The sequence below is a fragment of the Centruroides vittatus genome, unplaced genomic scaffold, assembly GCF_030686945.1.
Source record: "Centruroides vittatus isolate TY-2023 unplaced genomic scaffold, ASM3068694v2 contig_943, whole genome shotgun sequence".
Lineage (NCBI taxonomy): Eukaryota > Metazoa > Arthropoda > Arachnida > Scorpiones > Buthidae > Centruroides > Centruroides vittatus.
In genome coordinates, this window is record NW_027122626.1 from 1,087,355 (window position 1) to 1,099,311 (window position 11,957).

The following is an 11,957-nucleotide window of genomic DNA, read 5'->3' on the forward strand; positions in this document are numbered from 1 at the left end:
AGGCTGAAAAAGCATGGAAAAAATAAATTTTGAGATAAAAAGATTTTTGAGATAAATAGCTTTGACTGTATATGATAATGTTTATCCCACTGTACACTCTTCGGATTGAAGTGATTTGGAAGGTTTTATCATAAATAACAATCAATTGCATATGTCTCATCCAGATCAGTCAACAAACATTATAACTCTTGGCAGACTTCCATCTGAATATAATTCTGCTCTGGCATCAGAAACTGAAGAACCCACTGAGAATAAATGTTGTATAAACATCGTTACTTATGCCTCTTTTAATTTTGTTATTTAACTTATTTTTTCTTGAGTGTGATGATAAGATGGCACCAAGAGACATCCAGATGAAAGTGTAAATGTAATTTACAAATTCAGGAACTAAACTACATTATTTACATAAAATAATTAATATAAAGAGTTTAAAATTCAACTGAAGATACTTTGCTTAAAAAGTAAACTCATAATTACAAAAGAGAAACTATGATATTGTGCTAGAAACAGAAGTTAAAGAACCCTGTCCAAAACAAAATACTTCTGAATACCTGGAGAGAGAGAATCTTGGTTTTCATACATGAAGCTCAGATGGACAAAAGTGAGGGGGGGGGAAAAAGCTATGAAACTAGCTCAAATTTAGTTTTTGAAAAGAGGGTTAACAATCAATAGGAACTAGGCTAGAACAAATGGGCCTGATTTTGATCTAACCCCAGCAAAATCCTGAGGTCTAAATTTAGATATTTTCATGTTTTATCAATACTGATCTGAATGACTAGCAGAAAAATTATGGAAAATCTGTATATATATATTAAAAGCAAAATGTCCCGTCCCCACTGAAACTGAAACTAACACTTTACAAAGAAGCAGCATGTAAGTAGGTCACACTGGATCGTGTGTAGGGTCTACAATTCATTTCTTGAAAGGTCCACTCATTAACTTCCTCTGTGGACTTTGTTAATCCTTTCCAAGAATTCGTACCAAAGGAAGGATAGGGATAAGGGACACAAAAAGACTACTTTTGACTCATACTTAGAGTTGAAGAGACAGATGTTTGTTTGCTCCCATAGAGCTAGTGGAACTGAGTTGAGCGCCACCTGTACGCAGGCAAAGAAAACTGCTTCGGGAAAACACGCGCATCTTTGGGTTGGATACGTAATGAAACACGGTGCTTGTTTTCTACCTGTGATAATGAACCACAGCTTTCTGCTACACAAAACTTCAAAAAATAACTGTTGTGTGGTCGGTTGTAGTGTTACCTATATTTACCTATATTACTGCGCCGCCAGGTACAAAGTTTTATTCGTTTCAAAATGAACAATACCCTGGGAGGAAAGAGAAATGGCTGGCTGCAATTTAATTCCTGAGGTTAATTACATAATGATGTGTTGCATTCTAACCAATCTTCTGTTATAAAACCTTAGTTGGCTCTATTTTAAATTTAGTTCTCAAATGTAAACTTTAGTAATTTTCTTTTTTCTTTTATATTATTTGGTTAATCTGACAGATATTAATTGGCATATGATGTGATATTTGAATTTAAGAGATCTGTGGAAGAAAGGAGTAAGAAGCAAAATTAGTATTTTGAGGAAATGAAGGTAAAAGTTCTCCCTGTTAATACAATACTATTAGCTACTGCTATGGTCGTTATTGAAGCTCCTCTATATATATATGGTTAGTTATAAATTTCATTATTTACCATGCAATGGATATATAGTTTGCTTCTTCCACACCACCCTCTAAATCGTACAAAATTAAGAGTATAATAAATATCAGAATATTAATACTGCTCAGTCCTAATGATCTACAGTCATTTCTCGAGTTATGACGAAAAACTTTCATTAAAAAATTTTAAAAATGTATCAATTTTTTATAGTTTTCGTCAAATATATATCATATACATATATATCTTCCACGCTTCTGATGATTAATTGTGTCATCTTTAGTTTTGTTGTACCCTTTGTGTGCTTATGTAAGATGGCTAACTGTTTTGTTGTAAGTACAGTCACTTCTTGACTTACGTCCAAAGTTGCAGAACTGAACCCTGTCGTAAGTCGAGAAGTGAATGTATTGACTAATGCAGGCATTAATTTGACCGTAAACTGCTGAATGTATGTACGTATATATTATATATTATTTAAATATATACTTATAATATATAAATTTATAATTTATCAAATTTCTATTTATTAAAATATATTTAGTGTTACATGTAACATACAAAATTCATACAGGATAAATTCATATATTGCAAGAACGCTATTAGACATCAACAACAATCAAATGAACAAAACGTTGAAACAAAAGTAATGAACATGAAGTACTAAACTTTAAAATTATCACATTGAAAAATCACTGGTAAGATCATCATCATCAGAATCTTCCTCACTAGAATGTTTTGGTATGGTTGAAGCAGATGATGGTTTCCAAATGTAACATTTCATCGTTGTTGCTTTTAAGTAGCTCCTTTGCTAATAACAGTGCTTCACAAGAATCGGCAAGAACTCGATTTTGTAGTTTAGTTTTTATTAAATTTAATTGCAAAAAATATGTTCAACTGCTGAATGAGGAAGCAATAAAAGCATCTATTTACTGCCAAAGTAAAGTAAAAAAATATAGAATAAAAACAAATGTTTTGAAAGGTACTAAATTGAAAGGAAAGGTATTAGGATTTCATGAATGGTACTAGGAAAATTGTGTTGGGTATTTTGATACTGGAACAAGTAAAAAGGTACTAGATTAGTACAAAAAGTACTAGGTGGAACAACACTGGTGCCGCCTTTGTAGCCCCGATTCTGTTACCTGGCGTCGCCGCTAGAGGCACCTCGATCTAGTTTCATCGTTCCTTCCACTAGCTCTATAGGCAAATATTCTTTGAATTTGGTTGTTGAATAATAACCTTTGGTTACATACAGAATACAGATATAGTTTTAGTTTTCATATTATTTTTAATGATTTTTATCTGTATATATGTTAAAGGCAAAATGTTCTGTCACCACCACACACAAATAACAAATTTAAAAATGAATTTGATTTACAATTTGAGTTTCAAAATAACTTTTAAAAACATTTTAATTTTCAATTGATTTGATTTTAATTAGTTTTGATTTTATTTTAAATTTTGGTTTCAGTTTAAAGGTCAAAGTTTTAATTAAATTTTTGATTTAATTAATTTATTTAGTATTAATTTTAGTTTTTATAATTTATTTTTAATAATTTACTTATTTAATTTTGCATGCACTTTTTGAACGCTTAATTACAATTTTTTTAATTAATTGCAACTCTTTTTTTTCTGTAACATAACTATATTGACTGTTGTTGTTTCACACAAAAGATTATCAAATTTAAATTCATTTTAATTTTTTATTAATTTTATTAATTTTTGTTTTATAAATTTGCCTTCTTTATAAAAATTCTTTTTAACTTTAATTTTAAGCAAGTTCACATTAATTCAACTATCAAGCTACCTAGTTCTCGATAATAGATAAATTTCTCAGAGGATGTTTTTGACATCTTTTGTTAGGAAAGATCTCTTTGATTGACAAATATATCATTTTCTCTCTCTCCTTCACAAAAGATTATCATTACAGCTGCAAACTATAAACTAAACTGCATAATGTTTTCCACATTCCCAAAATAAAATATAAGCTATTTACTAAAGTTGACAAGGTTTTTAACAAAGAACAAATGTACAGAATTCAATTAAAAATGAAAAGAAAATAGTGAGGTTGAGGCCAAAGTTTTCAACACGAAAACGTGTACATCGGACGTTCAGTGCCGCTTTCCTATAAGTGTAGAAGTTTGACAATGGAGTTTGGAATGTCGAGCATAATTCCACTGACTTTCCAAACGCCATTGTCAAGCTTCTAGGCTTATAGGAAAGCAGCACTGAATGTCTGACATACACGTTTCCACGTTTAAAACTTCAGCTTCAACCTCACTAATAATTTCCAGTACTTGAACTAAATTATCTTAAACTTCACTGCAACATCAGAGCTCAATGATGCAATGCACATCCACCGGAGGGTACCTCTCCTACGGTCTCACACATTTCACTTGCAAGTGGTCATGAAAAACTGTAGAGACATTCTCATGGGAAATGTTTAACATATCAACAAGTTTATTGATGATAACTCAGTAGTCTTTTCAGATGACAATAGCAGCATGTTAAGTTCATTAGTCAACATGCTCACAGTCTACAGATCTATCTGCTACAACAGGGCTGTCCAACTGGCGGCCCGCGGGCCGTATACGGCCCACCAAATTATTTTTACGGCCCGCGAGTACATTTTACCATGAATAAATTTATGTTACTAAATTATTATTATTAATATTAAAATTATTTTACTATGTGAAAATTACGGCCACAATGTTCTCATTAATATATTACGAATATTTTAAAGTTTTCTTTTTAGTATAAATAAAATATTTTTTTAATTAACATAAACTGACTTTTCATTTATCAACCTTCTTGGCCCCCGAAATGTTTGATAAAGAAAATATGGCCCCCGGGCTATGATAAGTTGGACAGCGCTGTGCTACAAGATTGATTCTCAGTTTCACAGAGAATATTTTAAACCATCAAAATGCTGTGGATCATGCAAGAGATTCTACACTATATGTCTGTTTCAACATTTTGTAAGATTCTGTGGCTGTTTTCTGCATATAGAAGCAAATTTTAGCACTATATACTGCTTGTCACAATTTCTATTTTATCATATATAGGAAATACATTTGCTCTGTGCACTTTAGAAACTAAACAAAGCATCCTATTTCTGTACAATTTTTTGGACAAATGCATCAATAATCATTCTTTACAGTGAAATAGATCACTGTAATGCTATAGTTTCAACAGAAAAAACTGTCTGAATTCATTTTGACATCCCCGTATGTATTATAGTATATATTAAAATAAATAATACATATTATATACATATATTTTTTTTATATAAACAGCAGTAGACAGAACAGTTGTATTAATTGAAAATCAATTTGTAATATACAAAACATGAAAGTAAGAATTTTCAAATCTTGAAATCAAATTTTTATAACTTAAAAACTTTCTTAATTTTTTTATTTCAAAGGTCTTTTTACCAAGCCTATTATGGGTTTAGTCATACTCACAAGTCCATAATAGGTGCTGCAGGACAGTGCCTGACATATCTGAGACAAACCATTTATGAAAAATTCCTGTGATTTCCAATACAGATTCAAACCTGGATTCCTCAGATCAGCAGGGCTTTATAACCTTGGCTATCTACCATATATACTCGCTTATAAGAAATGATTTTTTATTCATTTTTCACTGCTTCAAAAACCTAGATCATTCTATAAGTGTGCGAAGGATTCTTTGCATTTTTGCAATCATTTTTGTGAACAGTGTATTCACATTTTTTACCGAATGCTCACCCTCTGGTGTTTAAAAACAAAAGTATTTTATCTGGGTCATTTGAACCCTTCTTGTGTATTGTCAGAAGTAAAGATGAATAGCAATAGGAAAAGCAAAGCTTTTGAATTGAATTCCAAAATCATACAGAAGCCCGATATAAGTTTTAATCCATTCCCATGTGAAAACAAATGATTATTCAGAAAACAGAATTCGGAGAAACTTATAAGTGTAATCGATGGAGAGTACATTTGACTGTTAATATTGGCATAAAAAATTTCCGATTGTCCAGCTTTACACAAAGAAATTATGTTGTCAATTTTACAAGAATTTTCCTTAAAGTTTAAAATACCAGTAATTTCTGCAGACCAATATATGCATTTACATGCATTTGATATTTTATTTGTGATTAAACAAAATAAAATTAAAATTGTATTAATAAATCTAATTTTCTTTATTTATTTTGATCTTTAAAGTCACACTTTGTCTTATATGTGAGATAGCCTTATAAGCAAGTAAATACAGTATATGGTTACATTAAAATATATTTTATTTATTCTTATACAATCCTTTTAAAAAACTTTGCTTTTAAAAGATATGAATTTAAAAAATTCATTGCATCAATAGGTAGTATAACATAATTAACAGAAATGACTAATGTATTAAATAATGAAGTAAAAATGACTCTCAAGCAATAAACACAAAACAGTAATATAAAATTTAGTTCATCATTCATAAACTAAAAAGAAAAAACACAACACATCTTATTTCAAGAGACAGTTCTTTTCCATTATATCTTATTGTAAGAAGAAACACAAAGGCTAAAATTATAGAAATCAAAGCTTTTTTACTAAATAAAAAGTTTTGGGAATTTCTCCATCCCATCATCAGACCAAAAACAAAAAATCTTCTTTTGGGGTTGAATGATGGGACAGAGAAGTTCCAAAAAATTTTTTATCCAATAAAGAAGCTTTAACTCCTATAATTTTTAGTATTTGTTTCTTTTTATAATACATGGAATCATTATATTCCAAAACTTACTGTAAGATACTATCCCCAAAGAAACAAATATAAAGTTCATAATAAATGAACACACTATTTTATTCAACTAAAGAAACTGTTAATTGTTTGGTTTTTTTTTTTTTCTTAAGAAGAAAGAGGTGATAAAAAAGGTATTTAAAAGTAATTACATTACTTATCAGATATAAATTTAAAAATAAACTTTTTTTTATAGTTTGGTATCAGACTATTATCTTAAATATGAAGTAGTATTATAGATATTTCAGCTGCATTAAAAAGATAATAAACCTAATTTACAATTTTATTGTTATTTCAATATAAACTATTGATAACAGAAATTTAAGACATTTTAATCTATAAAATATATCAAAATAAATGAAAAAATCTTTTTTTATTTAATTAGATGAAATCTTAAAATATATTTTACTGAAAATTTGTTTGTATTTGTTTGTTTTAACTCATTTTAAGAAATATAGATCATGTTAACTAACAGCTGGAAATTACAATTTGCATATTTTACTGAAATGCACAATGAAAAAAGGATATTAAAATTATGCAGAAAATCGGTTCAATAAAAAGGACTGAACTGTTCTTTGTTTATGAAAAAAATCTATTCAAAAATTCCACTTAGAGTGAATCATCAATAATTTGGTTTTAAACTTGTTTACACTTCTAACTTCAACACATTGCTTAAAGCACATTAATCATAAACAAGAATTATAGCTAAGATTGAAGAACAATTTGTTCTTCAATCTTAGCTATAATTCAATCTATTGAAATGAGATTGAAGAACAATTTGTTCTTCAATCTCATTTCAATAGATAAAATTTCACTAACATTGAAATAATTAAATTTATAACTGATAATATAAGGGATACCATATTTCTACATAATTTTATTTACAATATAATTGTATCCTGTAGTCTGTCAATAATATAGCTATTCAAATAACTTATGATCAGTCTATCACCAATATGTTCAAAAACATCATCAGGAACAACAGTAGAACCAAGAACAAAGCATTTGAAAAAGAACACTTTAAATTTCATAAAAGAAATAAATAAAATTTTAATGTATTTTGGAATTATATTATTATTCTTGCAATATAATATTTGTTATTGACTTAATTTCACTTTTGAGTTCTGTACAATACTTGTGATTCTTAACACTGATACACCAATGTGTTATTTGAACACTTTCAATGAAATAAAATTTTAATGAATCAAATATAAAAGTTGATTAAAATCTTTTCATTGACAATATGAGTTTAAAACTTTATAATCAAATATTCTAAAAGAGCAACGAGTTTAAGAATGTATCCTATATTGTGCTTAAGTATTTTAAGATAACTGAAATGAAAATTTTGAAAATCACTCAATAAATCTTAATTTCAATAAATAATATTCAAGTTATATGAAATACTTTTTTCATTTGTGTTAAAAGATACTCAAAAATTTAACTTTGAAAAAATCAAATGACATTCTGAATTAAAAGTAATCAGTTATACCAATAAAATGCTAATTCATTTATAATTCAAGAGAAAGAATCGATCCAAACAAATGAATTACTTAGGAATGACACAACATTAATGCATTAAAAATCTGTACTAGTTCTAATCATGTAAATTGTTACCTCAATGCCAGACATATCAAAAGAATTTTCTGTATTGATAAAATAGTGTAAATAAAATATTATCTTTTTATTATATTTTACTTACAATAACTCAAAATTGATTCTCTATATTATAGCACTCATTATCAGTTAATTTATTTATTTTAATGCAAATTTATTTTGGCTTGCGCTAATATTCTTGAATCATTTCATATAAATATATTTAAAATTTTATATTTGATTTTCATAAATACATATAGACAACCAAGACCAAGTTATTCTAATGATGAAATGATAAAGCCAGATTAATTTATGAAATTTGGACTAAAGTTAGTTAATCTAACCTTATCATTTTATTTTAATAATTTTATTTCTTTGAAAATGCTTCTTCTAGTTCCAAGAAATAAAATATATTAGCAAGGTCGGATGTTCGGTGCCGGAAAAAACATGTAAGTCGGATGTTCGGTGCCACTTTCCTGTAAGCCTAGAAGTTTGACAATGATGTTTGGAATGTCGAGCATGATTCCACTGACTATCCAAACACCATTGTCAAACTTCTAGGCTTACAGGAAAGCAGTGCTGAACGTCCAATGTACACGTTTTCGCGTTTAAAACTTCAGCCTCAACCTTACTAATCCTTCTCTCTCTTTTTTTTTATTATTTTTCTTTACAGAAATTTCTATTTCTGTTTAATGTTTTATGTCCTGATTATATTATGTCTAGTATTTTGAAAATAAATGAAATTTTCAAGCTAAGCTATTACCATTTCTAAAAAAGAAAATATTCTTAATATTGAAAAAATATAATATTGTCTGTAGTAATAACAGCAATAATTTGCAACTACATACTTTATTTCTGTGCAAATAAGAGTATCCTCTTATATGTAAAAATCAGTTGTTTTCATATTTTGAAAAACATGTCCTGTTTCAATTATAAGAACACTGTATTGTTGTGTCAACATAAATTAAATGTAAATATAATGATATAGTAACTATTTGGTTACATCTACTTGGTAACAATTATTAAAAATTAAAAAATGCTTCTGACACTAAAAAAAGTTTTTTAAAAAATACAGTGGTACCTTGTACTTCAAATGTTCTGAAGTTTGAACAACACTTCTAAGTTCAAACTGTGCATGCAGTGAAAAAATGACTTATTGCATAAATGCCGTCTGTTGTGCACTCAAGCCATCTTTTACTCTCATTATGAAAGCATCTTGTGTTCATGTATTTTCAGTGCTTTTTTTGCTTTATTTTTGGTGTATTTGTTTATACGTATATACATAAACAATATATAACATATAACCCCCTACCTATTAATCAAGACATTGAAAAACTGAAATGTGTAGAAACAATGAAGCCTAAGAAAAGGGTTGTAGTATTGACAATTGAGATGAAAAAAGAAATCATAAAGCATGAAAGCAGTACATTTAAGGCAGATCTGGTAACTATGTTTAAGATGCCAAAGGTGATGGTGTGAACCACACTTAAGAATAAGGAAGAAAAAAAAAACAGCAAATATGGCTAAAAGTGTGACAATGTTTACCTCCAGGAGATTGCATGTTATTGAGGAGATGGAAAATCTCCTAGTGTAGATAAATGAATTGAATGGTAAAAATCATCTCCAAGAGGATTGTTTGTGAGAAAGCTAGCAGCTGCATAATGTCCTTAAGAAATGAGACATCACTAAGGTACAGTAAATACAAGTTTCATTTAATTATACAGTATTTATGTATTTTATTTAGTTTTTATGTTTTAATTTATTATTTAGAGTATTTAATTGTGTTACTTTTATCTTAAATTATATGTAGGCCCTATATGCAGTTTAAATTTATTGAAATGGGTATTTTTTAGAGTCTGGGAATGAATTAATTCACTTTCCATTATATCTAAAGGGGGAAATTGATTTGGACTTTAAAAAATTCAGTTCTAAGATCTCCCAGAACAAATTAAATTCAAAGCACAAGGCACCAACCACCGTAGTGATCTTTAAGTACTTCGTGGAATATAGTGCCAATTTGGCTCCATCTATAAGAGCATACTCCTGTATATGAAGAAATATGGTAATCATCAATTACCATCTTATTTCATCTATCTTTTGCCAGGGTTCATGCCCTAAAGCCAGAAAGTAATAAAATCACATAGAAAATCAAAAAAGCAAGAAAACACACCACAGTTCTACCTGAAACGAAGCTTGCATAAATTTTAACAAATAATAGTAATTCAATTCTTGAACACTAAATAAAAAAATAATTAAAATCAGTCTAAATAATGTTTTTCCACACTATTTTTTTCATTTAATGTAATGTTTGTTAAATTTAAACAATACAAAGACATCAATATACATTATAATAGTGTTACATCAAAGTTGGTAAATGAGCGCCTTATACTGTAGAGTAGCAATATGCACGATTATATGTAGAGGATTTATAGATGTATGCAATTAAAACTTGCCATTAACGTTTCTTATGCTAACATACTCGTTTACCTAACGAAAGAAAATAATACAGTTATAAATTACATTACGAAACACAACATTTTATTGATGAATATGTTGTAAGAATTGCACCGGTTGTATTTATTTAAGAATGTGTTTTCAGTCGTAATCTAAATACATTAAAAAACGAAATAAACGATATTATCCTAGAATTTCGGTGCTCACCATCGGGATCATCGACATCTCGGCTTTCCATTTCGATGACAACAGTGTCGTTTACAATTCAACATAAATTCACATCCGCCATTTTGTTTTAGAGAAGTGTCGCCCTCTCAATCTTTCTGATTACTTTCGATGAGACGTATTTATGAGAAGTTTTACAAAACCGCCGGCTAATTTAATAATTATATTTTTGTTTAAAATGTTTTATACATTATTTAATCGCTTTTATACTTACATTTTACCCGTTATTTAAGGTTTGCAAAAGTTTCAAATACTTTACCTGTTTCGGATGATTACTATTATTATCCGTTCCGCTAGAAGAACACAGACGTGGCAAATCCTTTGTGGCGAATCCGATGTAACTGTATAGAAAAATGCAAAATTTTATAGTAATAAAATTTATTTTTCTTGTTGGAGTTACTATCGACAAATAACAAAGTGTCTTGGATTGGTAGCGATTGGTAATTGTATTAAAAAATTCATAGAAATACAAATATCAGTTCGCGAACTTCCCGAAAATAAGTATTAAATATACGAATGTGTAAATTAACCTTATCAAAACACGTTAAAAATTCATAATTATGTATATATATATACTTTTCCCTTCGATTTCCGCAATAATTCCCGCAACAAGCGAGAGAACAATATAAACAGGATCTTATTGACTTTATTGATAATTTTTGTATAATATACGGCACGAGTTTTGAAATAGTTGTTGCATTTTATATAAAAATGTATTAAAATTATACAGTTGGAAAATTCTTACATATAAGAACAATCATAACTTAGAACCAAAAGGGTTTCGAACGCATCAAACAGAATGCTTTTCGTTTGATGTCATAATCAAGACCAGAGCTCCGCAACAAGTATGCCGCGGCACAATGCATCCAAGAGGGAGATAAGCACACGTGAATATGATACATGTTAATTCAAAAGGGAAAATGATTTGCTTATTACATGTTTTTTGCCACTGACATTTGAGACAGAATGAATTCTAACAGGCTTCAAACTTTTACACTTTTACAGTCATATTTCACAGAACCTGTAAACATGTAAATTTGGCGAGTCGCTTGTCATAGTCGCCATCTCAATTTTTGTGAAGCGACAAATAGATGATGTTCGTGCACTTACGATCACAAGACCCAGATCATATGCTTTTTACGCTAGGAATGCATGATACTTCATTCAGGATGGTTTCGGGTTGTTAAAAAATAAGAATACCGATTATAAACTAGTTTTAAATATTTTTATATTATTACAAGTAAAAAGAAACAGTAAATCG

At 28.8% G+C, this 11,957-nt stretch overlaps 1 protein-coding gene across 1 annotated transcript in view; it reads right to left on the reverse strand.

Annotated features, from left to right (window-relative positions):
- The window catches only part of LOC136985030 (rab GTPase-binding effector protein 1-like), a 67,793-nt gene extending 57,010 nt beyond the window's left edge, over positions 1–10,783 (reverse strand). The window contains exon 1 of the mRNA XM_067282220.1: positions 10,679–10,783. Coding sequence (XP_067138321.1) covers positions 10,679–10,709 — 31 coding nt within the window. The 5' untranslated portion in view covers positions 10,710–10,783. The remainder of the gene's footprint in view (positions 1–10,678) is intronic.
- Positions 10,784–11,957: the final 1,174 nt, after the last annotated feature.